Source organism: Hypanus sabinus, chromosome 10 (assembly GCF_030144855.1).
Source record: "Hypanus sabinus isolate sHypSab1 chromosome 10, sHypSab1.hap1, whole genome shotgun sequence".
In the NCBI taxonomy this organism is placed as follows: domain Eukaryota; kingdom Metazoa; phylum Chordata; class Chondrichthyes; order Myliobatiformes; family Dasyatidae; genus Hypanus; species Hypanus sabinus.
Window position 1 is genome coordinate 9961937 of NC_082715.1, and position 17658 is coordinate 9979594.

A 17658-nucleotide genomic window follows, 5' to 3' on the forward strand; every position below is an offset into this window, starting at 1 on the left:
CACGTCAACTCTTATCTATACCCCTCATTATTTTAAATACCTCTATCAAGTCTCCCCTCAACCTTCTACGCTCCAAAGAATGAAGACCTAACTTGTTCAACCTTTCTGTGTAACTTGGGTGCTGAAACCCAGGTAACATTCTAGTAAATCTTCTCTGTACTCTCTCTATTTTGTTGATACCTTTCCTATAATTCGGTGACCAGAACTGTACACAATACTCCAAATTCGGCCTTACCAATGCCGTGTACAATTTTAACATATACTCAATGCTCTGGTTTATAAAGGCCAGCATACCAAAAGCTTTCTTCACCACCCTATCCACATGAGATTCCACCTTCATGCACCATTGTTCCTAGATCACTCTGTTCTACTGCATTCTTCAGTGCCCTACCATTTACCATGTATGTCCTATTTGGATTATTCCTACCAAAATGTAGCACTTCACACTTATCAGCATTAAACTCCATCTGCCATCTTTCAGCCCACTCTTCTAACTGGTCTAAATCTCTCTGCAAGCTTTGAAAACCTACTTCATTATCCACAATGCCACCTACCTTAATATCATCTGCATACTTACTAATCCAATTTACCACCCCATTATCCAGATCATTAATATAAATGACAAACAACATTGGACCCAGTACAGATCCCTGAGGCACACCACTAGTCACCGGCCTCCAACCTGACAAACAGTTATCCACCACTACTCTCTGGCATCTCCCATCCAGTCACTGTTGAATCCATTTTACTACTTCAATATTAATGCCTAACGATTGAACCTTCCTAACTAACCTTCCATGCGGAATCTTGTCAAAGGCCTTACTGAAGTCCATATAGACAACATCTACTGCTTTACCTTCGTCAACTTTCCTTGTAACCTCTTCAAAAAATTCAATAAGATTTGTCAAACATGACCTTCCACACACAAATCCATGCTGACTGTTCCTGATCAGACCCTGTCTATCCAGATAATTATATATACCATCTCTAATTATTATTTCCCTGAGTGGAACATCTTTTACTGTGCTATGCTGTTGCCAGTTTAATAAGTGAATAGTCATCACAAACCAGTCTCAAATCAATAAGATAGCTTATTATATGATCTAAAACAATATTCTGTGCCTGCAGATTTGCAATGTTTTAGCTATTAAGAAATTCCATCCTTTCCAATGCTTTGTGAAGGACTTATATTCACTTGTAGGTTGCTTGGCTAACCTGAACTTGAACTGCTATATGCTTCTGTTTCCCAACTAAACAGGGATGCCGATTCTCTTCTGTGTGTCTAACCTACTCGGTAATTATAACACAGGAGGCCATTCATTCCATTGTGTCTGTGCACAAATCCCAGCACAGCAAACTTGTCAGTTCCACTTTAGCTCTTCCTTTCCTCTAACTCTGTAACTCGTTCTCTTGCATGCCCATCTACTCTGCTTTGCATTTACCACTTTTAAAATGACTTTGAGACATGTGTTTGAGCACATTCGGTGATCAGTGGTGTTCTGCAGGGCTGTGTTCTGGAACCCCTGTTATTTATGGTCTTTAGGTTTGCATGGGAAAGTGAAAGGGTGGGTTGGTAAGTTTGCAGATGCTGTGAAGCTTGCCGGTGTTGTGGATAGGGTAGAAGGTTGTCGCAGGACATTGACAGGATGCAGACCTGATACACTTTGGAAGTTTGAACTCCGAGGCTGAATACAGGGTTAATGGAAGAATTCTTAACAGTGTGGAAGAACAGAAGGTTCTTGGGGTCCATGTCCATTAATCTCTCAAAGTTGCCATGCAAGTTGATAGGGTGGAAATGAATAATATGAGGGGAAGTATAACCATAGGTGTTTAGAGGAAAGTAAGGGAGCATGTCAGAGGTAGATTTTTTTACACAGAGAGTGGTGGTTGCATGGAATGCACTGTTGGGGTTGTGGTAGAGGCAGAAACATGTGGGGCATTTAGAAACAGAGACTTGGATGAAAGAAAAATAGAGGGTTATGTGAGAAAGACGGGTTATATTGATCTTGGAGTAGGTTAAAGTGTCATGACAACATCATGGGCTGAAAGGCTTGAATTGTATTGTACTATTCAATGAAAGAAAATGGGAGATCATGAGAGAAACCCAGATGGTTTACAGAGAAAACATGCAAAATGCTTGCAGACAGCACCTGAGCCCAGGATTGAACGCAATTTGCTGGGACCATAATACAGCAACACTATTTTGTGGCGCTATTGTTCTGTGTTCTGTATTCCATGGATACCATTACTAGCTGTGCTACATGGTATAGATTGCTCAGGTTTACAGGCCAACACCTGAGCTTTTCTCAGCTTCATCGGTAAAGCTTTCAGGTCATGTGTTCCAGTGCTCAATAGCTGCTTCAAAGAGCTTCTTCCATCCGTTCTTTCTGAAGTTGCCATGCAACTTTTGTGACCAGTTGTAGAGTAATCAGAGGTGTTTTATAAGCCAGTTTTGTAGTGCTGGTAAGTACAGTACATAATAATCTCTAGGATCTTTAGAATACTTCATGTATCATTCACATGTAACCCATTTACACATTTTTGTAGTAATACACCACTTCTGTCTCCACCACAGCAGACTTTCTGATGCAGGTGACTGACTGTCATGGGGATTATGCCCTTAAAGGCTGTCATTCTTTTGAGTGCTGGGAAATGGTACAGAAGTTGCTTTACAGTAATACAGCTCCCCTTGGGTCTATGCTGGTCACGATTCAGTGCATTGTTTTGAGATAGAAACTGCATTAATTCTGTGGTACTCTTGTTTTCAACCAATTTTGAGTCTTTGGTAATTTAGCACCATTACGACATGCAACAAAGTTTTGTTGTGCCATAAACAAAATTTTTAGTTAGTTTCGAGACGTGCCAGTGCTCAGGAAGGGCAAAGTATTTCCTTAATATTTGGTCTTGCAATTGCATGATTGAATGTTACTTTGTTACCAAGTTTATCTGATATTTGTTCTTCATCTGACTTAATTGAAGTGCCCACCTATTCATTTTTAAGCAGTTTCATATTGCCAAGAAATTTTCAAAGAATACTTTAATTGCTTCTGTAGCAAGATCTTAAGATGCAACTTCAAGGCCAAAATATCTTCAATTAATTTTTAGGAAGGAATCATTAGCATGAATAATGTGCATCAGAATTTATTACCAAATGCTTTCTGTATGATATCGTTCAAATGGAAGTGGTATGCATTTTTTCTGACTCGCTGTTCTCCCAATGAAACAATTTTCCAAAATTTTTATCACCAAACCACCTGAGCTGTGAGAAAGTTGAGCTTGTTTCCACCTTCAAATCTGAACTGTAGCTGTGCCATTGCAGAAAGTTTAATAATCTGATTAAAGGACCTTCACTTGTCAGCTGTTACCTATTGAAGTCAGAAACTCCAATCGAAACTATGTAGTATGCATTATAGTAAAGACACGTGTGCAATCTCATTTATATATTAATCTGTTTAGATAACTGTTAAACTATTGATGGTTCTCACACAATATAAAACAGGTTTCCTGCTATCAAAATTCTTTCCTCAATCAGCCTTCCCACTGGTGGCTCAACAGTTGCAATAATACTTTACACCACCAGCTGTAAGATCAGGGTCCGATTCCCACTGTTGACTATAAGTTTATATGTTCTCGTGACTGAATGAGTTACTTCCAGATGCCCTGGTTTCCCACATTTACAAAGATGTACATTTAAGGTCAATAAGTTGTGGTCATGCTACGTTGACACAAAAACATGGTAACAACTGCCCAGCACAATCCTCAGTGATTTGATTTGATGTAAATGATGCATTTTGATATATGTTTCAATGTATGTGTGACAAATAAAGCTAATCTTTAATCTTATTTCAAGCTAGAGAAAATCTGCAGTTGCTGGAGATCCAAGCAACACACACAAAATGATGGAGAAACTCAGCAAGCCAGGCAGTATCCATGGAAAAGAGTGAACAGTTGACATTTAGGGCCGAGACCCTTCAGCGGGGTCATTGTGACATTTCCTGCTGAAGGGTCTCGGCCTGAAACTTTGACTGTACTTTTTTCCATAGATGCTGCCTGGCCTGCTGAGTTCCTCCAACATTTTGTTTGTGCAATCTTTTTCAGAAACAGAAACTGTTCATTCATATGTGGCTTCTGAAGATGCCACATAAACTGGCTGCTTTATTCACCTCCATGATTACAGTTCAGAGTAATGCAATGAATGGAAGCCTCTGGAATAGTCCTGTGATACCTAATGCCATATCAAAATAAATTTGGTTTTCTTTCTAATTGAAACTAAGAAGTCTATGCTCTTTAGCTAAATTTTTCCTATTTTTGGTGGAGTATAAACATGGATACCCAAAAAGAACATCACCTAAAATCCATGGTTTTCCTCATCTTTTTTTTATTACCACTGCTCTTTAGGCTCCATCTCATGGCAGCCCTCTTTGATATCTTGGTCTGCTTAGCTCTCCTCCTCTGACAACAATTGCTGATGGCTCTGTTGAAACATGGCAACATTTTACCAGCAGCTTACAAAACTTCTAGATATACTACTTGTCTATTTTCACTACTTTCTGACTACTGCGACTGAAATTTCCCTTTAAGTAATGTACATTTGGTCTTTGAACTTTCACTAAATTTTGAAGGATTTTACAGCATACGGTGTTTACAGCAAGGAAGTTGACATCCAGCATTCGTGTACTGAACTGAGGTAGGTGATGAAATCTCGCATTGAGAACACCAATTGCATCTTCCTCATACTTGTGTGGCTTTTGTTGTATCTGCAGTCAGCTGTGATTGCAAAGCACTGTGGTGTGAGTAACCAGACAATTGAGGTGAGCCCCTACACATCAGGATCCATTGTTCTAATTACTATAAATATTCAGCAATGCAGACTAGAAGGAGTTACATATGCTTTGTGGAATTCCACCATGAGGAATTCCAATGATCCATGGGATGCTGCGCATTTTCTGCTGGAGAAAATGTCTGGGCTTTTCAAGAGAGCTCTTATGGGAATGTGGTGCCTACCTTTGTAGGAAGCCTGGAGAGCTGGCAAATCCCAGTGTCCCAGATATCATCTGAGATCTTAGTAATTAAATTTTACCATAAAAGTAGTGCTTGAGACAGTGGTGAGCCACAAATCGGAAGACATATTAGGAAAAAACTTGACAACCTCTTGGAAAAATCCTAATGTAAAGGGAGTTGAGAGTTAAAGTGACCTTGATCTCCATCATCCCCAGGAGAGTGTGGCCAAAGGTCATTATTCCCTTGGGAGAGCTGAGCTTGCTATCTGGGAGGTCTAGATAGGATGTTTTGTCTCTGAAGAGTCTGAGTTGGCTCCTCTGAGATGGGAAATTCTCTGCCTTCTGCCTAAAGACTTCACCTACCATGACTGGCCAAACTTGAATATAATGGCACCTTCAGTAATGTGGTGGTGCCAGTGGTATTGCATCTTAAGATCCCCAAAACCAAATATCTCAACTTCAAATTACTAGAAAGAAAATACATATTTATATACATATATAAGTTTAAGTAAATTGTGGACTTTAGAAATGTTTAAGAAGATTGTGATGAGGATTTCCACTATCGGCAGTGTAACTCTTTAAATTGTAAGTTGGTTTATTGTTGTAACACGCACTGAGGTTTTCTGTAAAACTGCTTTACATGACAACCGTTCATCATATTTCATCACACTGGTACATTGATATAGTATAAGAGAAAAGCAATAGCAGAATGCAGAGTTAAGTGTTACAGTTACAGGGAAGTGCAGTGCAGGCAGACAATAAGGTACAACACATGACCGGTTAGAGTCCATCTTATCGTACAAGAGGTCTATTCAAAAGTTGGATAACGACGGGTTGAAAACTGTCCTTTAGCCGTGTGGCACATGCTTTCAGATTTCTTTGCATTCCTTTTAATGAAACAACTACTTTTAAGGAAGCTGGCTAAATTCAGTTGAGCAACAAGTCAGGAAGCACAAAGGAGCAAACTATGCAACGTTCAAAGTACATTTATTATCAAAGGTTGTATACGCCATAGAATCCTTTAAAATCAAAAGAAGACTGTCAAATACTGAGTGTGTAGAGAGAAAAGAAACACACAATTGTACAAACTATAAAAGCAAACAGACAGCAGTCAGAACTGAAGTTCACAAAGCCAGGCATCACTGCAGTTGATCCAGAAGCCCACTGGTTCCAGGTCACAGCCTCAGTCCCGCACAAAGAGGAGCAAACACCTACCATTCCATGCCCAGACAGCATTTTAAGAAATTTGATCACTTGGCTATCCTCCTCCAACCTGTGTACAGGCAGAGGCAAAAGAGTAAAGATCCAGAGATTAGGACAACAAAGAGGTGGTCGGGGGTTGGGGGGGGAATGCAGATGAACAGTTACGGATTGCTTTGAGTCAGGGGACTGGGTTGTGTTCAAGGACTCATCTGTGGATCTGAATGAATACACCATGGTTGTAACAGACTCAATAAAATCAGTTGGAACTGAAAGTGTCCCCACAGAGTAGTTCATAGTCTTCCCCAACCAGAAGCCATAGATGAACCATGAGATCCGCAATTTGCTGAGGGTACCTGGCCAAGTACTAAAGACATGCGCTGATCAACTGGCCGGAGTGTTCACTGAGATCTTTAACCTCCCACTTAGGCAGACTGAAGTACCCACCTGCTTTAAGCAGGCTTCAGCTGTACTGGTGACCAAAAAGAACATGGTAACCTGACTATCGTCCAGTGGTACTTACTTCCACATTGATGATGTGGTTTGAGAGGTTGGTGAAGGAACATATCAACTCCTGCCTGAGAAGAAACTTGGATCTGCTCCTTTTTGTCTACTGGCCCAGGAGGTCTACAGCAGATGCCATTTCATTGGCTCTTCACTCAATCCTGGAACATCTGGACATCAAAGATGCATACATCAGGATGCTTTTTATCCTCTATAGCTCAGCATTCAAAACTATTATCCCCTCAAAACTAATCAGTAAGCTTCAAGGCAATTGGATTGTGCAATTGGATCCTTAATTTCCTCATTTGCAGACCCCAGTTAGTCTGGACTGGCAACAACATCTCCATATTCTCCATTAACACAGGTGCATCACAAGGCTGTGTGCTTAGTCCACTACTCTACTCATAACTGTGTTTCCACTTATAACCATGTGTCTAAGCACAGCTCCAAGGCCATGTTCAACTTTGCTCTTGACACCACTGTCAAAGGCCAAACTAAAGGTGGTGATGAATTAGCATATGGGAGAGAGATTTTTAAATTGGCTGAGTGGTGCCACAACAACCTCTTACTCAATGCCGTTAAGACTTAGAAGGAGAAAACTGAAGATCCATGAGCCAGTGCTCGTCAGAGGTGTAGTGTTTCAGCAACTTTAAATTCCTTGATATTATCATTTCAGAGGACCGATTTTGAGCCAGCATAAGTGCAATTACGAAAAAGCACGGCAGCGCCTCTACTTCCTTAAGAGTTGACAAACTTATATAGATGTGTGATGTAGAGTATATTGACTAGCTGCATCACAGCCTGGTATGGAAACACCAATGCTGTTGGTGTTGAATGGAAAATTCTGCAGAAAGTAGTGGTTATGGCCCAGTTCACCATGGATAAAGCCCTCCCCACCCTTGAGCAGCATCATCGTTCGGGACCACCACCACCCAGGCCATGCTCTCTTTTCACTGTTGCCATCAGGAAGGAGGCACAGGAGTCTCAGGACTCACAGCACCAGATTCAGGAACAGTTATTACCCCTCAACTATCAGGCTCTTGAACCAAAGGGAATAACTTCACTTGTTTCATCACTGAACTGTCCCCACAACCTATGGACTCGCTTTCAAGGACTCTTCATATCATGTTCCTGATATTTATTAATATTATTATTTACTTTTTTTGTATTTGCACAGTTTGTTGTCTTTTACACACTGGTTGCATGCCCAGTTGGTGCGATTGTTCATTGATTCTATTACGGCTATTGGATTTATTGAGTATGCCTGCAAGAAATTGAATCTCGGGCTTGTATATGATGACATATATGTATCTTGATAATAAATCTACTTTGAACTTTGAAACCATTTTAGAGTTCATGGTGACAATAGGTGCACGATGTATAGACAATGTTTAGCACTCCATCTTCAAGGACACCAACCATCCAGGCCATGCACTCTTCTCATTGCTGCCATCGGGGGGAGGTACAGGAGTCTTCAGTCTCGCATCACTAGTTTAACAAACAATTGTTACCTTTCAAAAATTAGGCTCTTGAACCAGGATGGATGACTTCTCTCACCTTTTATTAGCACAGTTTGCCTTCTTTTGCACGCTTTTGTCTGCTGACTGTGTGTAATTTATATTTTGTTTAGCAATTAAGCATGGAATCGGCTCTTCCTTCCCTTCAAGCTTTGCCACTCCAGCAATCCTCAACAATCCTGATTTAACCCTAACCTAATCACAGGACAATTATAATGACCATTTAACCTATCTTTGGACTGTGGGAGGAAACTGGAATACCTGAGTCAAACCCATGCATTTCATAGGGATGACATACATACATACTTTATCGAAGGCGCCAGAAGTGAACTTTGAATCCTGGTACCTTGAACTGTAAGAGCATTGCGCTAACCACAACACTATCACGGCGCCCCCACAGCAAGTTCCTGTGCTGTGATTCAATAATGGATTAGAATGGGTGCCAGTAATGTCACAGTTATTTACGAAAAATGAATAAATAAGAATCATGTTTTTAAAGACACAATAGCTGATATCAGAACTTGGAACTCCAGAACTGAAATAGCATCATGCAATTTCACTGATTCCATTGTGTTTATTTGTATCTGCTATGAATGCCCGCAAGAAAATGAATCACAAAGTACGTAAATAGTAACATATACAGACTTCAATAATAAATTAGAACTTTGATACAGGAGATTTTGTAGATGCTGGAAACCCTGAGGAACACACACAAACAAAATGCTGGAGGAATTCAGCATGTCAAGTGCATCTATGAAGTGGAATAAACTGTTGAGATTTTGGACCGAAGCCCTTCATCAGGTCTGGAAAGGAAGGGGGCTAAAGCTAGAATAAGAAGGCGGGGGAGGGGATTCCTCCACCATTTTGTGTGTGTCACACTCAATGTATGACAGGTGTTTTGACTTTGAGAGTAATCTCAAATCATGAGCATAGGTCATTTGGTGACTGAATTGATGTTTTTACACACATGCATTGGCTTTTTTGGCAAGTGTACAATGTTCTGTCAGAGATGAGAAAATTACAAAACTTATTTATACAGCAGATTTAATCTGTAATATTACTATTTGATCCTTTGCTAAATGTCTCTTTGATAATGGTATTAGTGAAAGAGGCTGCATTATGTTGTAATGTAGGAATTATGGTCTTGACATTCAAAATTGAGGACTATCGAGTTTGTTCGTTCAGGGTCTGATTTTATACAGTACAGGCTCTGGGGTTTAATGTTGTAGAACTATCAAGCTACTTATTTAGCTTGCAGTGTCTGAACTTTGCTTTTAACAAGATAAATTATAAATTGAATGTTGCAATATTAATGACAGTTCAGAAAGAGGCCATATGAGAAATGAAAACATCATACTTTAAGGTATCTGACAATTATTTTGTAAATTTCACATGCAAAGGCCTGAGAAGTAGAAGATGAAAATGTCGGGTTAGTTATCCAAGCAACACACACAAAATGCTGGTGGAACGTAGCAGGCCAGCCGGCATCTATAGGAAGAAGCTCTGTCAACATTTTAGGCCAAGACCCTTCGTCAGGACTAACTGAAAGAAAAGATAGTAAGGGATTTGAAAGTAGAAGGGAGAGGAGGAAATGTGAAATGATAGGAGAAGACCAAAGGGGGTGGGGGGGGTCAGTTACCCATTCCACATGCCATGTGTAACACTACTGCAGCTGCTCCAGGCTCCATATCTTTGAGTTTCACAACAATTTGCCCCGCTGTGTGATGAACTGACGCTAAGACTATGGGCCTAGTCCGGCTGCTCTGAGCTTCGGATCTATGGACTCAATTTTGTCCTGAATGCTGTTGCTTCCTTTTATTGTTTGCACGTTGTTCCTTCCTTCCTTTCTTCCCTTTCTTTCTTCCCTCTTTTTCTCTTTCTCTCTCTCTCTCTCCCTCCCTCCTTTCCTCTCTCCCTCTCTCTCCCAAGCCTTCCCCCTCTCTCTCCCCTCTCCCTCTACCTCTCTCCCCCTATCCCCCTCTCCCCCTCTCTCCCTCTACATTGGGCATCTGCTAATCTATTTTGAAATTGGGTTCTTTCAGATTTCTTGTTTTATGGCTGCCTGTAAGCAGACAAATCTCAAGTTTGTATAATTTATACATACTTCAATAAGAAATGTATTTTTGAACTTTGATCTTTCTGAATCCTTTTATACTAATAATTTTATGAAGTCAAATAACTCCCTGGGCAGAAAGCTGACATACAAAAGGGTGATTGATAAGTTTGTGGCCTAAGGTAGAAGGACTCAATTTTAGAAAACCGAGCACATTTAATTTCCAACATAGTCCCCTCCTATATTTACATGCTTAGTCCAGCGGCCGTGGAGCATAAAAAACTCTTCTTTTCAGAAGTGGTCCACAGCAGGGGTGATTGATAAGTTTGTGGCCTAAGGTAGAAGGAGATGAGTTATATAGCTCTTGTTATATGCACGTGCAGTTCAACTCTTTGAGTGAAAATGCAGAAAGTTTGAAGTTAATAATTCCTCCTTCTACCTTCGGCCACAGACTTATCAATCACCCCATGCTGTGGACCACTTTTGGAGGTCCAAGACGCCAACTTCTACAAAGAAGGGATCTGTATGCTCCACGACCACTGGACTAAGTGTGTAACTGTAGGAAAAATAAATATGCTAGGTTTTCTAAAATTGACTCCTTCTACCTTAGGCCACGAATTTATCAATCACCCCTTGTTTATGTTTAAATACACGATATGCTGGAGGAACTCATCAGAAGAGGCAGCATCTACAGATGGGAATAAACAGTCGACGTTTCGGGTTGAGACCCTCCAGCAGGACACATGCATAAAAGCCTGTGTCTATGATGTATGTTTAACTTCTTCCGTAGACTTAAAGTAAAAATTAAAATTAAATGCATCAATTAAAATATGCTTAATTATATTTTTGGCTGAGGCTTGCGAGTAGTTTTACCCCATGACCTCTTAAGTTTGTTAATAGAGTATTGTCTGTTAAACGTAATATCATGTTGTCTGTGCTTTATTATCCAAAATATCTGTCTCTTGGTTTTCACTAATCTTTGTGCAATAGAAACCTCCAATTTATTCATTTAATTTTCAGGTTTTTTTTCAACTCAGTCACTTTAATTACATATTTTGGTCTTTTCAATATAACATTATCAAAATTTTTTTTATTTGTTCACAGTATTTGAAGAGCATGTAATGTCTGTGATAATCAGCTAGGAATATCTGAGATATATTCATATTGACAAAACTTGTGAATTGTCATTATTCACAAACGAAGGCAGTCTCCATTTGCCTCATCATTGACTTTTATAATTGACAAGTACTGCATAAAACATTGGGATACTCTGGCCTTTGTATAATAATGTAAATTTTTGCAATGGAAATGAAACTGGCAGGATGTGTAAAGCAATTTGCCAATTCACTCTTGCCCATTGTGCAAAGTCAGAATTATCACCTCAGGGGTGGAACTTTATTTGTGGTTGATACTTTTTTTTGTGTGGTAAAATGGGTGCTTTTGAATATGTGGCATTTAAATTTGCAAGCATACCTGCAGATGTTAACCAACACTGGTAGCTGCATTGGATGGCATCCGTTAGTCTCGCGAGACCATGGATCTGCGCCTGGAAAGTCTTGCTTCAGCCTCTCCAGAGCGCAGGCCTGGGCAAGGTTGTATGGAAGACTGGCAGTTGCCCAAGCAGCAAGTCTCCCCTCTCCACGCCACCGATGTTGTCCAAGGGAAGGGCAAGGGCCGATACAGCTTGGCAACATGAGTTGCCGGAACGAGGTTGAAAGCAATGTCGGACTGCCTTAGGGACTCCAGCTCCAGATTTGTCCCCAGGGTTTACTCCCAAAGCCTCTCCCACGAGTGGGTATGACCGCAAGGCAGTGGAGGTCCCTCTCTTAGATGGACTGCCTTCCCAAGCTGACGAGCTCCATCTACCCAAAGCACTGTTTTTAAGGCACCAGGACCCACCTTCACCCCTTCTCTTGTCAGTAGAAACAGTTCCACTGGGGTTAGAGGCTAAGCCACACAAGAAGGCCAGGAGTTGGACTTGGTTGTCAGTGGCTATTTGAGGCGCATGCCATGAGGAGCACTTTAAGTAGTGGGAACTTGTCCCCACTACCACTCCTCGGCTTGACAACCTTGGAACCTAGCTGCATTACTACCTTTTAAAGGCACTTAAATGATGTTCTGGGTCATTCCAATGGTCTTTGTGAAAGTCTCATAAAGATGGAGTTCTTCAGTTGCAGGGTTTTTACAGATGAGTTTGATCAGATTTTCCTCTGCAACATTTAAAATAAAACACATTAGGTTTTTGACCCACAATGGAGGATTTTGGAGGATTATGGTATTTTTGTGGTAGGATAAGAAGAAGATCAGCGTATCATGACCTAACATGAGAGGAAATTTGTTTTGAGGTTCTTGAAGCGAAGAATTGATAGGAAATGGACAGAGTAACACACATAAATGCAGGAGGAACTCAGGAGGTTGGGCAACATCTATAGAAAGGAATAGAGAGTCGACGTTTCAGGCCGAGACCCTTCATCAGGACTAGAAAGAAAGGAGGAAGTAGCCAGAATAAGAAGATTGGGTGGAGGGGAAGCAGTACAAGCTGGAAGGTGAGAGGTGAAGCCAGGTGGATTGTGGGAAAAAAGAGAGTGAGGAAAGGCACCAGTGGGAGATGATAGGTAGGTAAGGAAACGAGAAGAGATGAGAGGGGAGCCAGTATGGGGAATGAAAGAAGAGAGAAGTGGGAGGTGGAGAAATCACCAGGTTTGAGAAATTTATGTTTATGCCATCAGATTGGAGGCTACTCAGAGGGAATATGAGGTGTTGCTTTTCCAACCTGAGAGCAGTCTCATCTTGGCAGTAGAAGAGGCCATGGACTGACATGTTGGAATGGGAATGGGGATTGAAAGGAAATGGACATTGAGTTGTTGGAGGCAGGTAATGTTACAAGAAAGGAGCCAACATCACTAGGAGAGGAATGAGAAGTAGGAGATAATTTGTTTTTTGATCATTTTAATTCCTGAAAATGTATTTGAATGATATATTAGTTTTCTATTAAATCAGAAAAAGAATAAGATTGTATAACCCACTTTTTAGGTGAACATAAAAAGGCTTTAACTCTGGAGAGATAAAATTTGTGTAGAAATTATTACTTCTGCCATAGTTTCTCAAAACTCTTCAGCAAATAGATCTTTATCAAACACTCTTCCAGGGAATTAGAGTAAGCATTTAGATAAAAATTGGAACTTCTGGTTATCTGTTTAAACCTTAACATTTTATGACAGTCGAGTGAAGTAAGCATTCTTATGCATTGAAGCACTTCTGTGTCATTATTGTCTAATAAGCATAATAATAATTTGAAATGCCATATCTTGTATAATTTTCACCAATGCATTTTAAAAATAAAATCTCTCATTATTACATGTAGATTTTCTGCCTTTTAAATTAAATAAAGAAAATATTCGCCATTGACACAACAAAATATTAACTGACAGTTTTGTGTAATTGTTATTGAACATTAGAACTGTCAGACATCCTAACTACACTTGAAGTATTTTGGACAATAGCACTATTGATAGTAATGCTGGCAATTTCCCTGTTTTGTAGGTCACCGCCAGAGGATTTAGCCCATTGTTACAGTTTGCCTACACTGCTAAGCTATTACTCAGCAGAGACAACATTCAAGAGGTCATGCATTGTGCTCAAGTCCTGCACATGCATAATCTGGAGGACTCCTGCTTCCGTTTCCTTGAAGCTCAGCTCTTTAATGAGAAAGATGGCTTTATCTTTTACACCAAAATGTCAACTTTCCAGCAGTCCGATGAACAAGAAGACGGGAACTCTGAAGGTGAGGAAGAGCACATGCAGTCTGAGACCCATAAGATCACCTGTTCGAAGGAAATAATGTGTGATGAGACACTTGGATGTGAGACATCTCCAAGGTTATCTGAGAAGGAACCGGCTGTGATATCCATTCCCGTGACATCGAGTGATGATATGGGACGCTGCCCAAAATACAGGAAATATCAACTGGCCTGCACAAAGCATATCAATAGCACACCACAAACTAGTACCTCAGGTTTTCAAAGCACATTTAGAGAAGACCGCTCAGTCCATGCCCAAACCCAAGGATACAGCAAGGCACAAATAAAAATCGAACCACAGGCATCAGAAACCGCCGGAGAAAAGCATTTATCTGGAGTTGAATCCAATGCAATGGATCATGCTATCATGGAGAAGGAAATGGATCTTAAACAATTGAGTCCAATGTGTGTTGACAGACCTTCCAGTAAAACGCCCCCTTGTTCGAGATTCACGAAAAAGACTGATATGGAATCTACTGAGAGACAAAGTCCACTGCAACAAGCCTTCAACACCAGAACATCTTGTTCCCTCGAAGAGGGAATGACTCAGGGTGACCTCAAAACAGAATACAGGCCTTACAGTGTGAACTCTGGACTACCTTGCACACCGCAAAAAGATTGCAGTGGCTTTATTGCTGCACCATCTTGTGAAGTGATTTGCAAGCAAGAACTGGAGTCAGATAGAAAGAGTGTAATATTTTCTTCTGGTACCTTGGACGCTCCTGCTGCACATTCGTATCCCGGTGGTAGTTCACTAGAAAGTGAGCTCACTGAAAATGTGCCAAAGGGTTTGTGGACTGGTACTAGCCAGTCGCTCCCATGTTCACAGACTTGTCCTTCTGCTGGACTTTCAATGGAGCCTTTATTACCATTGAATTCTTGTAGAATTCGATCCACATGTAACACCAGCTGCCCAGTGCCAATTAAAGTGTGCCCCCGATCCCCTCCTTCTGAGACCAGAACCAGAACTTCAAGTTCCTGCTCCTCCTACTCTTTTCCTGAAGATGGAAGTGGTGGTTCCCCTTGCAGTTTGCCTCAATTTGAGCTGTCCACTTCTCCCTGCTCACAAGGAACCCGCTTTCTATCTGCAGAGCAGCAAGACCTCAGCATAATGGGAGATGCAATGTACAGCCAGTGTAAGCCGCCATTAAAATGTGAACAGTCCTACGGCACCAACTCAAGTGATGAATCTGGGTCATTTTCAGAAGGGGATAGTGAGTCATGCTCAACTCGAGAGAGGGGAAATGAGGTAAAGTAGCAATATTTTAATAAAATATTTCTCTGTGTTCTTTGAACTGGGACTACCATGCATGCACTGCCCATATTACAAGGTTTATATTCATCTCATAGGGAGTTAATAGGCACATTTGAATTTCTGCAATATTTAGTTCCACATCAGACCTAGTCAGAGCAAGGTAGCGTCAAGTATTGAGTGGGAAGTGGTAACAGAGAAGGGAAAAAACCATTGGAATGGAAATCACCCTCAATATGTGTGGTAATGTGTGTTAACAAAACACTTCTGGCAAACCCATGTCTCCTATGCTTTAGTGAAGGCATTAACGGATTTGTTCACCTTTCAAGCAGTGTTGATGTGATATGGTTCAGCATTCGTGTCAATATTAAAACATTGATATTTTTGTCCAGCTGTATCAGTAACAGTATTTTGATGCCACGGAGGATAGTGACAAGTGGATGGTCTTTGGCCACTGACTCTAAGCTGCCAGGAACCGAGGCAAAAATAATTCCCTAAAAATACTAACCATATTTACACAATTGCCTGATTAGTTGGCACCACTACAATATGATTAAGTAATTCATACATTAAAAGAGAGTATTTGTAGAATGTGTAAGGGATGGCTTTTTAGAACAGCTTGTTGTTGAGCCGATGATACAAAGATAGGTGGAGGAGTGGGTAGTGTTGAGGAAACAGAGAGACTTAGATAGTTTAGGGGAATGGGCAAAGAAGTGACAAATAAAATACAATGTTGGAAAGTGTATGGTCATGCATTTTGGTGGAAGAAATAAACAGGTAGACTATAATTTAGATGGGGAGAGAATTCAAAATGCAGAGATGCAAAGGGACTTGGGAGTCCTTGTGCAAAATACCCTAAAGGTTAACCTCCAGGTTGAGTCAGTATTGATATTGTTATGTGTTTGAAAAAGTATAACAAAGTCCTTTTATTTAGAACATTTAATATAGCAAAACAACCTGAAGTGAAGTGTACTTCATTAAATTTGCAATTTTCATAGACTGAAGATGTGACTGCAAATCCAGTTCTTATGAAAAACAGTTTTTTTCTATCTTGTGCTAAGCCTTCGACAAGGTCCCACATGGTAAGGTGGTCTGGCCTTTTCCTACAGTCCACAAACAATGCTCATATCTTAATGATATTGAGTGTGAAGTTGATGATGCAACACCACTCAACCAGCGGACCTATCTCAACCAGCCTTCTTGTTGCCATCTGGGACATGGTCCACTGTTCTAGAAGTGGAACCAAGCACCCATGAACAGTGACTGCACTGGGGCCACAGACAGATATGACAGTGGCCTGTCATAATAATACACAGATGTTTCCATTCATCGTCAGTATTGCAGGCAGTGGGATTTTTAATACCTTGAAAAGGTTGAAGAAAACATAAATTATAAGTAATGTCTTAACCATAAGTGATTCACAATTTTAACTGTAATATTTAAAAGTGACATGATAGCCAGCAGCTTTTGTTATGCTTTAAAGCACCAGCTTTAAGATCAGAGTTCAATACCTGCCACTCTCTGAGTTCTCCCCCGATCACATGGATCTCCTTCAGGTGCTCTGGTTTCCTCCCACATTTCAGTTAGGCTTAGTAAGTTATGGGTGTGCTATGATGGCACAGGAAGCATCATGACACTTGCAGGCTGCCCTCAGCACAGCTTGGACTGTGTTGGACATTGACGCAAACAATGCATTTCATTGGATCAATACTCACAAAATGCTGCAGGAACTCAGCAGGTCAGGCAGCATCTATGGAAAGAAATAAACAATCAACATTTCGGGCTTAAACCCATCTTTGGGACTGAGAATGAAAAAGGAAGATGCCTGAATGAAAAAGTGGCGGGGATGGGAAGAAAAGGAATCTAGCTGAAAAATGATAGGTGAAGCCAGGTGGGTGGGAAAGGTCAAGTGCTGAAGAAGAAAGGATCTGATAGGACAGGAAAGTGGACAGTGGGAACAAGGAGGGGACCCGGGGGTGGGGGGGTGGGGAGTAATTGGCAGGTGAGAAGAGGTGAAAGAACATAGAAATTTACAGCACATTACAGGCCCTTCGTCCCATAATGTTGTGCCGACCACATAACCTAAAGATCAGAGTAGAGAATGGGGGTTGGGGGTTGTTCACTGGAAGGAGAAAGCAATATTGCTACCATCTGGTTGGAAGGTATCCAGACAGAATATAAGATGTTGCTCGTCCATCGATGGTCTCACCTTGCCACGAGGAGGCCATGAACAAACATGTCGGAACTGGATGTTTCAGTGTACTTGTGATAAATAATTCTTTAAAATTGTGACCCATTGTGAAGCAGTGGATAAATAAGGCTCCTTCGAATA

General features: G+C 40.8%; 1 protein-coding gene across 2 annotated transcripts in view; it reads left to right on the plus strand.

Moving 5' to 3' along the window:
- The window catches only part of bach2b (BTB and CNC homology 1, basic leucine zipper transcription factor 2b), a 330691-nt gene that overhangs the window by 279105 nt on the left and 33928 nt on the right, over positions 1-17658 (plus strand). For both annotated transcript variants that reach the window (XM_059981402.1, XM_059981401.1), the window contains exon 4: positions 13818-15323. In XM_059981402.1, the coding sequence (XP_059837385.1) occupies positions 13818-15323 (1506 nt within the window). The remainder of the gene's footprint in view (positions 1-13817; positions 15324-17658) is intronic.